We start from the raw sequence: 15,000 nt of genomic DNA, 5'->3' as shown, positions 1-15,000 counted from the left end.
TTCAGGTCAGAACATTAACAGAACCCGTGTTTCAGGGTCAGAGCTTTAACAGAACCCGTGTTTCAGGGTCAGAACTTTAACAGAACCCGTGTTTCAGGGTCAGAACTTTAACAGAACCCGTGTTTCAGGTCAGAACTTTAACAGAACCCGTGTTTCAGGGTCAGAACATTAACAGAACCCGTGTTTCAGGTCAGAACATTAACAGAACCCGTGTTTCAGGGTCTGAACTTTAACAGAACCCGTGTTTCAGGTCAGAACATTAACAGAACCCGTGTTTCAGGTCAGAACTTTAACAGAACCCGTGTTTCAGGTCAGAACATTAACAGAACCCGTGTTTCAGGTCAGAACATTAACAGAACCCGTGTTTCAGGTCAGAACATTAACAGAACCCGTGTTTCAGGGTCAGAACATTAACAGAACCCGTGTTTCAGGGTCAGAACATTAACAGAACCCGTGTTTCAGGTCAGAACTTTAACAGAACCCGTGTTTCAGGGTCAGAACTTTAACAGAACCTGTGTTTCAGGGTCAGAGCTTTAACAGAACCCGTGTTTCAGGTCAGAACATTAACAGAACCCGTGTTTCAGGTCAGAACATTAACAGAACCCGTGTTTCAGGGTCAGAACATTAACAGAACCCGTGTTTCAGGTCAGAACATTAACAGAACCCGTGTTTCAGGGTCAGAGCTTTAACAGAACCCGTGTTTCAGGTCAGAATATTAACAGAACCCGTGTTTCAGGGTCAGAACTTTAACAGAACCCGTGTTTCAGGGTCAGAACTTTAACAGAACCCGTGTTTCAGGGTCTGAACTTTAACAGAACCCGTGTTTCAGGTCAGAACATTAACAGAACCCGTGTTTCAGGTCAGAACTTTAACAGAACCCGTGTTTCAGGTCAGAACATTAACAGAACCCGTGTTTCAGGGTCAGAACTTTAACAGAACCCGTGTTTCAGGGTCAGAACTTTAACAGAACCCTGTTTCAGGGTCAGAACATTAACAGAACCCGTGTTTCAGGGTCAGAACTTTAACAGAACCCGTGTTTCAGGTCAGAACATTAACAGAACCCGTGTTTCAGGTCAGAACATTAACAGAACCTGTGTTTCAGGGTCAGAACTTTAACAGAACCCGTGTTTCAGGTCAGAACTTTAACAGAACCCGTGTTTCAGGTCAGAACTTTAACAGAACCCGTGTTTCAGGGTCAGAACTTTAACAGAACCCGTGTTTCAGGTCAGAACATTAACAGAACCCGTGTTTCAGGTCAGAACTTTAACAGAACCCGTGTTTCAGGTCAGAACTTTAACAGAACCCGTGTTTCAGGGTCAGAGCTTTAACAGAACCCGTGTTTCAGGTCAGAACATTAACAGAACCCGTGTTTCAGGTCAGAACATTAACAGAACCCGTGTTTCAGGTCAGAACATTAACAGAACCCCTGTTTCAGGGTCAGAACATTAACAGAACCCGTGTTTCAGGGTCAGAGCTTTAACAGAACCCGTGTTTCAGGTCAGAACATTAACAGAACCCGTGTTTCAGGTCAGAACATTAACAGAACCCGTGTTTCAGGTCAGAACATTAACAGAACCCGTGTTTCAGGGTCAGAGCTTTAACAGAACCCGTGTTTCAGGTCAGAACATTAACAGAACCCGTGTTTCAGGTCAGAACATTAACAGAACTCGTGTTTCAGGTCAGAACATTAACAGAACCCGTGTTTCAGGTCAGAACATTAACAGAACTCGTGTTTCAGGTCAGAACATTAACAGAACCCGTGTTTCAGGTCAGAACATTAACAGAACCCGTGTTTCAGGTCAGAACATTAACAGAACCCGTGTTTCAGGTCAGAACTTTAACAGAACCCGTGTTTCAGGTCAGAACTTTAACAGAACCCGTGTTTCAGGGTCAGAGCTTTAACAGAACCCGTGTTTCAGGTCAGAACATTAACAGAACCCGTGTTTCAGGGTCTGAACTTTAACAGAACCCGTGTTTCAGGTCAGAACTTTAACAGAACCCGTGTTTCAGGGTCTGAACTTTAACAGAACCCGTGTTTCAGGTCAGAACTTTAACAGAACCCGTGTTTCAGGGTCAGAACTTTAACAGAACCCGTGTTTCAGGGTCAGAACATTAACAGAACCCGTGTTTCAGGTCAGAACATTAACAGAACCCGTGTTTCAGGTCAGAACTTTAACAGAACCCGTGTTTCAGGGTCAGAACTTTAACAGAACCCGTGTTTCAGGGTCAGAACTTTAACAGAACCCGTGTTTCAGGGTCAGAACTTTAACAGAACCCGTGTTTCAGGTCAGAACATTAACAGAACCCGTGTTTCAGGTCAGAACTTTAACAGAACCCGTGTTTCAGGTCAGAACATTAACAGAACCCGTGTTTCAGGTCAGAACTTTAACAGAACCCCTGTTTCAGGGTCAGAACTTTAACAGAACCCGTGTTTCAGGTCAGAACATTAACAGAACCCGTGTTTCAGGTCAGAACTTTAACAGAACCCGTGTTTCAGGTCAGAACTTTAACAGAACCCTGTGTTTCAGGGTCAGAACTTTAACAGAACCCGTGTTTCAGGGTCAGAACTTTAACAGAACCCGTGTTTCAGGTCAGAACTTTAACAGAACCCGTGTTTCAGGTCAGAACATTAACAGAACCCGTGTTTCAGGTCAGAACTTTAACAGAACCTGTGTTTCAGGTCAGAACATTAACAGAACCCGTGTTTCAGGTCAGAACTTTAACAGAACCCGTGTTTCAGGGTCAGAACTTTAACAGAACCCGTGTTTCAGGGTCAGAACTTTAACAGAACCCGTGTTTCAGGTCAGAACTTTAACAGAACCCGTGTTTCAGGGTCAGAACTTTAACAGAACCCGTGTTTCAGGTCAGAACTTTAACAGAACCCGTGTTTCAGGTCAGAACTTTAACAGAACCCGTGTTTCAGGGTCAGAACTTTAACAGAACCCGTGTTTCAGGGTCAGAACTTTAACAGAACCCGTGTTTCAGGTCAGAACTTTAACAGAACCCGTGTTTCAGGGTCAGAACTTTAACAGAACCCGTGTTTCAGGTCAGAACTTTAACAGAACCCGTGTTTCAGGGTCAGAACTTTAACAGAACCCGTGTTTCAGGGTCAGAACTTTAACAGAACCCGTGTTTCAGGGTCAGAACTTTAACAGAACCCGTGTTTCAGGTCAGAACTTTAACAGAACCCGTGTTTCAGGTCAGAACTTTAACAGAACCCGTGTTTCAGGGTCAGAACTTTAACAGAACCCGTGTTTCAGGTCAGAACTTTAACAGAACCCGTGTTTCAGGTCAGAACTTTAACAGAACCCGTGTTTCAGGTCAGAACTTTAACAGAACCCGTGTTTCAGGTCAGAACTTTAACAGAACCCGTGTTTCAGGGTCAGAACTTTAACAGAACCCGTGTTTCAGGTCAGAACTTTAACAGAACCCGTGTTTCAGGTCAGAACTTTAACAGAACCCGTGTTTCAGGTCAGAACATTAACAGAACCCGTGTTTCAGGGTCAGAACTTTAACAGAACCCGTGTTTCAGGTCAGAACATTAACAGAACCCGTGTTTCAGGTCAGAACATTAACAGAACCCGTGTTTCAGGGTCAGAACTTTAACAGAACCCGTGTTTCAGGGTCAGAACTTTAACAGAACCCGTGTTTCAGGGTCTGAACTTTAACAGAACCCGTGTTTCAGGGTCAGAACATTAACAGAACCCGTGTTTCAGGTCAGAACTTTAACAGAACCCGTGTTTCAGGTCAGAACATTAACAGAACCCGTGTTTCAGGGTCTGAACTTTAACAGAACCCGTGTTTCAGGTCAGAACATTAACAGAACCCGTGTTTCAGGTCAGAACTTTAACAGAACCCGTGTTTCAGGTCAGAACATTAACAGAACCCGTGTTTCAGGTCAGAACATTAACAGAACCCGTGTTTCAGGTCAGAACATTAACAGAACCCGTGTTTCAGGTCAGAACATTAACAGAACCCGTGTTTCAGGGTCAGAACTTTAACAGAACCCGTGTTTCAGGTCAGAACATTAACAGAACCCGTGTTTCAGGTCAGAACATTAACAGAACCCGTGTTTCAGGGTCAGAACTTTAACAGAACCCGTGTTTCAGGGTCAGAACTTTAACAGAACCCGTGTTTCAGGGTCTGAACTTTAACAGAACCCGTGTTTCAGGTCAGAACATTAACAGAACCCGTGTTTCAGGTCAGAACTTTAACAGAACCCGTGTTTCAGGGTCAGAACTTTAACAGAACCCGTGTTTCAGGTCAGAACTTTAACAGAACCCGTGTTTCAGGGTCAGAACTTTAACAGAACCCGTGTTTCAGGGTCAGAACATTAACAGAACCCGTGTTTCAGGTCAGCATATTAACAGAACCCGTGTTTCAGGTCAGAACATTAACAGAACCCGTGTTTCAGGTCAGAACATTAACAGAACCCGTGTTTCAGGTCAGAACTTTAACAGAACCCGTGTTTCAGGGTCAGAACTTTAACAGAACCTGTGTTTCAGGGTCAGAACTTTAACAGAACCCGTGTTTCAGGTCAGAACTTTAACAGAACCCGTGTTTCAGGTCAGAACATTAACAGAACCCGTGTTTCAGGTCAGCATATTAACAGAACCCGTGTTTCAGGGTCAGAACTTTAACAGAACCTGTGTTTCAGGGTCAGAACTTTAACAGAACCCGTGTTTCAGGTCAGAACTTTAACAGAACCCGTGTTTCAGGGTCAGAACTTTAACAGAACCCGTGTTTCAGGGTCAGAACTTTAACAGAACCCGTGTTTCAGGTCAGAACTTTAACAGAACCCGTGTTTCAGGGTCAGAACTTTAACAGAACCTGTGTTTCAGGGTCAGAACTTTAACAGAACCCGTGTTTCAGGGTCAGAACTTTAACAGAACCCGTGTTTCAGGTCAGAACTTTAACAGAACCCGTGTTTCAGGTCAGAACATTAACAGAACCCGTGTTTCAGGTCAGAACATTAACAGAACCCGTGTTTCAGGGTCAGAACATTAACAGAACCCGTGTTTCAGGGTCTGAACTTTAACAGAACCCGTGTTTCAGGGTCAGAACTTTAACAGAACCCGTGTTTCAGGTCAGAACATTAACAGAACCCGTGTTTCAGGGTCAGAACTTTAACAGAACCCGTGTTTCAGGGTCAGAACTTTAACAGAACCCGTGTTTCAGGTCAGAACATTAACAGAACCCGTGTTTCAGGGTCAGAACTTTAACAGAACCCGTGTTTCAGGGTCTGAACTTTAACAGAACCCGTGTTTCAGGTCAGAACATTAACAGAACCCGTGTTTCAGGTCAGAACTTTAACAGAACCCGTGTTTCAGGGTCAGAACTTTAACAGAACCCGTGTTTCAGGTCAGAACTTTAACAGAACCCGTGTTTCAGGTCAGAACTTTAACAGAACCCGTGTTTCAGGGTCAGAACTTTAACAGAACCCGTGTTTCAGGGTCAGAACTTTAACAGAACCCGTGTTTCAGGGTCAGAACTTTAACAGAACCCGTGTTTCAGGTCAGAACTTTAACAGAACCCGTGTTTCAGGTCAGAACTTTAACAGAACCCGTGTTTCAGGTCAGAACTTTAACAGAACCCGTGTTTCAGGTCAGAACATTAACAGAACCCGTGTTTCAGGTCAGAACTTTAACAGAACCCGTGTTTCAGGTCAGAACTTTAACAGAACCCGTGTTTCAGGTCAGAACTTTAACAGAACCCGTGTTTCAGGTCAGAACTTTAACAGAACCCGTGTTTCAGGTCAGAACTTTAACAGAACCCGTGTTTCAGGTCAGAACTTTAACAGAACCTGTGTTTCAGGGTCAGAACTTTAACAGAACCCGTGTTTCAGGGTCAGAACTTTAACAGAACCCGTGTTTCAGGGTCAGAACTTTAACAGAACCCGTGTTTCAGGGTCTGAGGGAAGGTTCTCTGCTGCTGGTCGAGGGAAACACGGCCACACTTCTCGGAACCACAAAGGCAAAACTCTTCACCAGGTAAAACCAGTTTAACCAGAACCAGTTTAACCAGAACCAGTTCAACCAGAACCAGTTCAACCAGAACCAGTTCAACCTGAACCAGTTTAACCTGAACCAGTTTAACCAGAACCAGTTCAACCTGAACCAGTTTAACCAGAACCAGTTTAACCAGAACCAGTTCAACCAGTGTAACCAGTATAAACTAGTGTAACCAGTATAAACCAGTATAACCAGTATAAACCAGTGTAACCAGTATAAACCAGTATAAACCAGTGTAACCAGTATAAACCAGTATAAACCAGTGTAACCAGTATAAACCAGTGTAACCAGTATAAACCAGTGTAAACCAGTGTAAACCAGTATAAACCAGTATAAACCAGTGTAACCAGTATAAACCAGTATAAACCAGTATAAACCAGTGTAAACCAGTATAAACCAGTGTAACCAGTATAAACCAGTGTAACCAATATAAACCAGTATAAACCAGTGTAACCAGTATAAACCAGTATAAACCAGTATAAACCAGTATAAACCAGTATAAACCAGTGTAACCAGTATAAACCAGTGTAACCAGTGTAAACCTGTGTAACCAGTATAAACCAGTATAAACCAGTGTAACCAGTATAAACCAGTATAAACCAGTATAAACCAGTGTAACCAGTATAAACCAGTGTAACCAGTATAAACCAGTGTAACCAGTATAAACCAGTGTAACCAGTATAAACCAGTATAAACCAGTATAAACCAGTGTAAACCAGTATAAACCAGTATAAACCAGTATAAACCAGTGTAACCAGTATAAACCAGTGTAACCAGTATAAACCAGTGTAACCAGTATAAACCAGTGTAAACCTGTGTAACCAATATAAACCAGTGTAACCAGTATAAACCAGTGTAACCAGTATAAACCAGTGTAAACCTGTGTAACCAATATAAACCAGTATAAACCAGTGTAACCAGTATAAACCAGTGTAACCAGTATAAACCAGTGTAACCAGTATAAACCAGTGTAACCAGTATAAACCAGTGTAACCAGTATAAACCAGTGTAACCAGTATAAACCAGTGTAACCAGTATAAACCAGTATAAACCAGTGTAACCAGTATAAACCAGTGTAACCAGTATAAACCAGTGTAACCAGTATAAACCAGTGTAACCAGTATAAACCAGTATAAACCAGTGTAACCAGTATAAACCAGTATAAACCAGTGTAACCAGTATAAACCAGTATAAACCAGTATAAACCAGTGTAAACCAGTATAAACCAGTGTAACCAGTATAAACCAGTGTAACCAGTATAAACCAGTATAAACCAGTGTCACCAGTATAAACCAGTATAAACCAGTATAAACCAGTGTAACCAGTATAAACCAGTATAAACCAGTGTAACCAGTATAAACCAGTATAAACCAGTATAAACCAGTGTAAACCAGTATAAACCAGTGTAACCAGTATAAACCAGTGTAACCAGTATAAACCAGTGTAACCAGTATAAACCAGTGTAACCAGTATAAACCAGTGTAACCAGTATAAACCAGTGTAACCAGTATAAACCAGTGTCACCAGTATAAACCAGTATAAACCAGTATAAACCAGTATAAACCAGTATAAACCAGTGTAACCAATATAAACCAGTATAAACCAGTGTAACCAGTATAAACCAGTATAAACCAGTGTAACCAATATAAACCAGTATAAACCAGTGTAACCAGTATAAACCAGTGTCACCAGTATAAACCAGTATAAACCAGTATAAACCAGTATAAACCAGTGTAACCAATATAAACCAGTATAAACCAGTGTAACCAGTATAAACCAGTATAAACCAGTGTAACCAATATAAACCAGTATAAACCAGTGTCACCAGTATAAACCAGTATAAACCAGTATAAACCAGTATAAACCAGTGTAACCAATATAAACCAGTATAAACCAGTGTAACCAATATAAACCAGTATAAACCAGTGTAACCAGTATAAACCAGTATAAACCAGTATAAACCAGTGTAACCAATATAAACCAGTATAAACCAGTGTCACCAGTATAAACCAGTGTAACCAGTATAAACCAGTGTAACCAGTATAAACCTGTGTAACCAATATAAACCAGTGTAACCAGTATAAACCAGTGTAACCAGTATAAACCAGTGTAACCAGTATAAACCAGTGTAACCAGTATAAACCAGTGTAACCAGTATAAACCAGTATAAACCTGTGTAACCAATATAAACCAGTATAACCAGTATAAACCAGTATAAACCAGTATAAACCAGTGTAAACCAGTGTAACCAGTATAAACCAGTATAAACCAGTGTAACCAGTGTAAACCAGTGTAACCAGTATAAACCAGTAACACCAGTATAAACCAGTATAAACCAGTGTAACCAGTATAAACCAGTATAAACCAGTATAAACCAGTATAAACCAGTGTAACCAGTATAAACCAGTGTAACCAGTATAAACCAGTATAACCAGTATAAACCAGTATAAACCAGTATAAACCAGTATAACCAGTATAAACCAGTATAAACCAGTATAAACCAGTATAAACCAGTGTAACCAGTATAAACCAGTGTAACCAGTATAAACCAGTATAAACCAGTGTAACCAGTATAAACCAGTGTAACCAGTATAAACCAGTATAAACCAGTATAAACCAGTATAAACCAGTATAAACCAGTATAAACCAGTATAAACCAGTGTAACCAGTATAAACCAGTATAAACCAGTGTAACCAGTATAAACCAGTATAAACCAGTGTAACCAGTATAAACCAGTGTAACCAGTATAAACCAGTATAACCAGTGTAACCAGTATAAACCAGTGTAACCAGTATAAACCAGTATAAACCAGTGTAACCAGTATAAACCAGTATAAACCAGTGTAACCAGTATAAACCGGTGTAACCAGTATAAACCAGTATAAACCAGTGTAACCAGTATAAACCAGTATAAACCAGTATAAACCAGTATAAACCAGTATAAACCAGTGTAACCAGTATAAACCAGTGTAACCAGTATAAACCAGTATAAACCAGTGTAACCAGTATAAACCAGTATAACCAGTGTAACCAGTATAAACCAGTATAAACCAGTGTAACCAGTATAAACCAGTATAAACCAGTGTAACCAGTATAAACCAGTATAAACCAGTGTAACCAGTATAAACCAGTATAAACCAGTATAAACCAGTGTAACCAGTATAAACCAGTGTAACCAGTATAAACCAGTATAAACCAGTGTAACCAGTATAAACCAGTGTAACCAGTATAAACCAGTGTAACCAGTATAAACCAGTATAAACCAGTGTAACCAGTATAAACCAGTATAAACCAGTGTAACCAGTATAAACCAGTGTAACCAGTGTAACCAGTATAAACCAGTGTAACCAGTATAAACCAGTATAAACCAGTATAAACCAGTATAAACCAGTGTAACCAGTATAAACCAGTGTAACCAGTATAAACCAGTATAAACCAGTGTAACCAGTATAAACCAGTATAAACCAGTATAAACCAGTGTAACCAGTATAAACCAGTGTAACCAGTGTAACCAGTATAAACCAGTATAAACCAGTGTAACCAGTATAAACCAGTATAAACCAGTGTAACCAGTATAAACCAGTATAAACCAGTGTAACCAGTATAAACCAGTGTAACCAGTATAAACCAGTGTAACCAGTATAAACCAGTGTAACCAGTATAAACCAGTATAAACCAGTGTAACCAGTATAAACCAGTGTAACCAGTGTAACCAGTAGAAACCAGTGTAACCAGTATAAACCAGTGTAACCAGTATAAACCAGTGTAACCAGTATAAACCAGTGTAACCAGTGTAACCAGTAGAAACCAGTGTAACCAGTATAAACCAGTGTAACCAGTATAAACCAGTGTAACCAGTATAAACCAGTGTAACCAGTATAAACCAGTATAAACCAGTATAAACCAGTGTAACCAGTATAAACCAGTGTAACCAGTGTAACCAGTAGAAACCAGTGTAACCAGTGTAAACCAGTATAAACCAGTATAAACCAGTGTAACCAGTGTAACCAGTAGAAACCAGTGTAACCAGTATAAACCAGTGTAACCAGTATAAACCAGTGTAACCAGTATAAACCAGTATAAACCAGTGTAAACCAGTGTAACCAGTATAAACCAGTATAAACCAGTTTAACCAGTATAAACCAGTGTAACCAGTATAAACCAGTGTAACCAGTATAAACCAGTATAAACCAGTGTAACCAGTATAAACCAGTATAAACCAGTGTAACCAGTATAAACCAGTATAAACCAGTGTAACCAGTATAAACCAGTGTAACCAGTATAAACCAGTATAAACCAGTGTAACCAGTATAAACCAGTATAAACCAGTGTAACCAGTATAAACCAGTATAAACCAGTATAAACCAGTGTAACCAGTATAAACCAGTGTAACCAGTATAAACCAGTGTAACCAGTATAAACCAGTATAACCAGTGTAAACCAGTGTAACCAGTATAAACCAGTGTAACCAGTATAAACCAGTGTAACCAGTATAAACCAGTGTAACCAGTATAAACCAGTATAAACCAGTGTAACCAGTATAAACCAGTATAAACCAGTGTAACCAGTATAAACCAGTGTAACCAGTATAAACCAGTGTAACCAGTGTAACCAGTATAAACCAGTATAAACCAGTGTAACCAGTGTAACCAGTATAAACCAGTATAAACCAGTGTAACCAGTATAAACCAGTGTAACCAGTATAAACCAGTGTAACCAGTGTAACCAGTATAAACCAGTGTAACCAGTATAAACCAGTGTAACCAGTATAAACCAGTATAAACCAGTGTAACCAGTATAAACCAGTGTGACCAGTATAAACCAGTATAAACCAGTGTAACCAGTATAAACCAGTGTAAACCAGTATAAACCAGTATAAACCAGTGTAACCAGTATAAACCAGTATAAACCAGTGTAACCAGTATAAACCAGTGTAACCAGTATAAACCAGTGTAACCAGTATAAACCAGTGTAACCAGTATAAACCAGTGTAAACCAGTATAAACCAGTGTAAACCAGTATAAACCAGTGTAACCAGTATAAACCAGTATAAACCAGTGTAACCAGTATAAACCAGTGTAAACCAGTATAAACCAGTGTAACCAGTATAAACCAGTGTAACCAGTATAAACCAGTGTAACCAGTATAAACCAGTATAAACCAGTGTAACCAGTATAAACCAGTGTAACCAGTGTAAACCAGTATAAACCAGTGTAACCAGTATAAACCAGTGTAACCAGTATAAACCAGTGTAACCAGTATAAACCAGTATAAACCAGTGTAACCAGTATAAACCAGTGTAACCAGTATAAACCAGTATAACCAGTATAACCAGTATAAACCAGTATAAACCAGTGTAACCAGTATAAACCAGTATAAACCAGTGTAACCAGTATAAACCAGTATAAACCAGTGTAACCAGTATAAACCAGTGTAACCAGTATAAACCAGTATAACCAGTATAAACCAGTGTAACCAGTATAAACCAGTTCCCTTCTGTTTCAGGGGGAAGCCCCCGGTGGAGTTCGGCACAGGAAGTGACCTCAGCTTCCTGCTGACACACTGACCAATCAGAGGGCAGCAGGATGTGATGTCATCGTGATAAACGTTTAATAAATGTTTAAACATGATGAAAGTGTCTCTTTACTTTATTTTAATTTTTCTTTATTAGTTTATAAACTAAATTTAATCAGATTTCAAAATAAAAGCATCAATAAAAACAATTAAAGACAAAACAAACGAGAACGCACAAGTTTATATCAGTGAAATCGTTTTTTATCAAACAGCTTTGATCAAAAATACAAACTTTAAAACCTTTAAACCCCCCCCCCCCCCTGGTGGTCTGCAGGGGCCCGTCTGCAGGGCCCCGTCTGCAGGGCCCGTCTGCAGGGCCCCGTCTGCAGGGGCCCGTCTGCAGGGCCCCGTCTGCAGGGGCCCGTCTGCAGGGCCCCGTCTGCAGGGCCCCGTCTGCAGGGGCCCGTCTGCAGGGCCCCGTCTGCAGGGCCCCGTCTGCAGGGGCCCGTCTGCGGGGGCCCGTCTGCAGGGGCCCGTCTGCAGGGACCCGTCTGCAGGGGCCCGTCTGCAGGGGCCCGTCTGCAGGGGCCCCGTCTGCAGGATCGTAAACGTTCAGAGGAACTCGAGACTTTTTCTCTTTTAAGGCACAAAATTTAAAAAGTTAAAAATTTTACTTTTATAAATAAAAAATTCGTCTGATTTCATTTTATTTTGAAGTCGAGGCCGTTATCTTATTTTGAAAACCAGACGTGTTTTTATCAACAACGTTAAAAACTCTGTGACCAATGAACTTTGAACCTGAAACAAACAAACAAACATTAAAGTAAACAAACAAACATTAAAGTAAACAAACATTAAAGTAAACAAACATTAAAGTAAACAAACAAACATTAAAGTAAACAAACATTAAAGTAAACAAACAAACATTAAAGTAAACAAACAAACATTAAAGTAAACAAACAAACATTAAAGTAAACAAACATTAAAGTAAACAAACAAACATTAAAGTAAACAAACATTAAAGTAAACAAACATTAAAGTAAACAAACAAACATTAAAGTAAACAAACATTAAAGTAAACAAACAAACATTAAAGTAAACAAACAAACATTAAAGTAAACAAACATTAAAGTAAACAAACAAACATTAAAGTAAACAAAGATTAAAGTAAACAAACATTAAAGTAAACAAACATTAAAGTAAACAAAGATTAAAGTAAACAAACATTAAAGTAAACAAACATTAAAGTAAACAAACATTAAAGTAAACAAACATTAAAGTAAACAAACATTAAAGTAAACAAACATTAAAGTAAACAAACAAACATTAAAGTAAACAAACAAACATTAAAGTAAACAAACATTAAAGTAAACAAACATTAAAGTAAACAAACAAACATTAAAGTAAACAAAGATTAAAGTAAACAAACATTAAAGTAAACAAACATTAAAGTAAACAAAGATTAAAGTAAACAAACATTAAAGTAAACAAACATTAAAGTAAACAAACATTAAAGTAAACAAACATTAAAGCAAACAAACATTAAAGTAAACAAACATTAAAGTAAACAAACATTAAAGTAAACAAACATTCAAGTAAACAAACATTAAAGGTCTCAGGTGATTTTATTATTGAAAACATCAGAAAAGTTAAAGTTTTTAAACGTTTCATATTAAAAATGTTTATTTTCTTTGATCTTTAATAAAAACGAGAATCATCGTAAACAGCTGTTTGTGACTCATCGTCATGGAAACAAACAAAATAAGGAGCTCGAGTTCCTGACGACGCGGATTTTTAACGTGACGACGTGAACTCAACGTCCAGGAAACAGGAACAGGAACAGGAACAGGAAACAGGAACAGGAAACAGGAAACAGGAACAACAAACAGGAGACAGGAACAGGAACAGGAAACAGGAACAGGAACAGGAAACAGGAACAGGAAACAGGAACAGGAAACAGGAACAGGAAACAGGAACAGGAAACAGGAAACAGGAACAGGAAACAGGAACAGGAAACAGGAAACAGAAAACAGGAACAGGAACCGGGAGACAGGAACAGGAAACAGGAACAGGAACAGGAAACAGGAAACAGGAGACAGGAAACAGAAAACAGGAGACAGGAAACAGGAGACAGGAACAGGAAACAGGAAACAGGAAACAGGAACAGGAACAGGAACCGGGAAACAGGAACAGGAAACAGGAACAGGAACCGGGAAACAGGAACAACAAACAGGAAAAAGGAACAGGAAACAGGAGACAGGAACAGGAAACAGGAGACAGGAAACAGGAGACAGGAACAGGAAACAGGAGACAGGAGACAGGAAACAGGAAACAGGAGACAGGAACAGGAAACAGGAACAGGAAACAGGAAACAGGAGACAGGAAACAGGAAACAGGAGACAGGAACAGGAAACAGGAAACAGAAAACAGGAGACAGGAAACAGGAACAGGAACAGGAAACAGGAGACAGGAACAGGAAACAGGAAACAGGAACAGGAAACAGGAACAGGAAACAGGAGACAGGAAACAGGAACAGGAAACAGGAAACAGGAACCGGGAAACAGGAAAAAGGAACAGGAAACAGGAACAGGAAACAGGAGACAGGAACAGGAAACAGGAGACAGGAAACAGAAAACAGGAGACAGGAGACAGGAAACAGGAAACAGGAACAGGAAACAGGAAACAGAAAACAGGAACAGGAAACAGGAGACAGGAAACAGAAAACAGAAAACAGGAACAGGAAACAGGAACCAGGAACAGGAACAGGAAACAGGAACAGGAAACAGAAAACAGGAACCAGGAACAGGAAACAGGAACCAGGAGACAGGAAACAGGAACAGAAACAGAAACAGGAAAAGGAACAGAAACAGGAAACAGGGACAGGAACAGAAACAGGAACAGGAAACAGGAACAGGAACAAGAACAGGGAACAGGAACAGGAAACAGGAACAGGAAACCTCGCTTTGATCTCAGCGAAGATAAAGAAAACGATAAAACGAAGGCAGTGCAGGAAACTGGAGCGAGTGGCGGTCAGTTAAGCCCTGCCCCTTAGTTACTGTTGCTACGCTCACTACGACTCTTTCCGGGCGCGCCATCGTGAAGAAACACTTCCTCTGCTTCTGACCTTTCACAATAAAAGCCCTGCCTGTGGTCATACGGGTCCGGGTCACGCGGCGCGGTTCTATCCGCTCTGGCGTTCGTCATCGCTGTCTGTTATAAAGTTGAGTCTTTACAGTTCCCATCACGCCTCGCTGTGATTGGACGTCACTGTTCAGGGGGCGGGGCTTAGCAAACTGTCACTCAGTGATTTTCCGTTAAAACGTTTTTTGTGAACAAATCAAAAGTTACGGTGACGGTGAAATGAAGCGGCTCTGTGCGGATTATTATTATTATCATCATCATTACTGAAGCTCACTGTGATTATTATTATTATTATTATGTAAAACATTAAAAACACCCAAACTGTGATTATCAT

General features: G+C 40.0%; 1 protein-coding gene across 1 annotated transcript in view; it reads left to right on the top strand.

Annotated features, from left to right (window-relative positions):
- LOC310952821 (alpha-aspartyl dipeptidase) overlaps nucleotides 1-5,994 on the top strand; it is a gene marked incomplete at both ends in the record, with an annotated part of 17,608 nt that extends 11,614 nt beyond the window's left edge. The window contains one exon of the mRNA XM_083921550.1: nucleotides 5,908-5,994. Coding sequence (XP_083777676.1) covers nucleotides 5,908-5,994 — 87 coding nt within the window. The remainder of the gene's footprint in view (nucleotides 1-5,907) is intronic.
- Between the last annotated feature and the right edge of the window lie 9,006 nt (nucleotides 5,995-15,000).

This window comes from Echiichthys vipera, assembly GCF_963691815.1.
Source record: "Echiichthys vipera genome assembly, chromosome: 10".
Classification (NCBI taxonomy): Eukaryota; Metazoa; Chordata; class Actinopteri; order Perciformes; family Trachinidae; genus Echiichthys; species Echiichthys vipera.
Note: the sequence above shows the minus strand (reverse complement) of the source record. Positions and strands in the feature narration are given on the sequence as shown.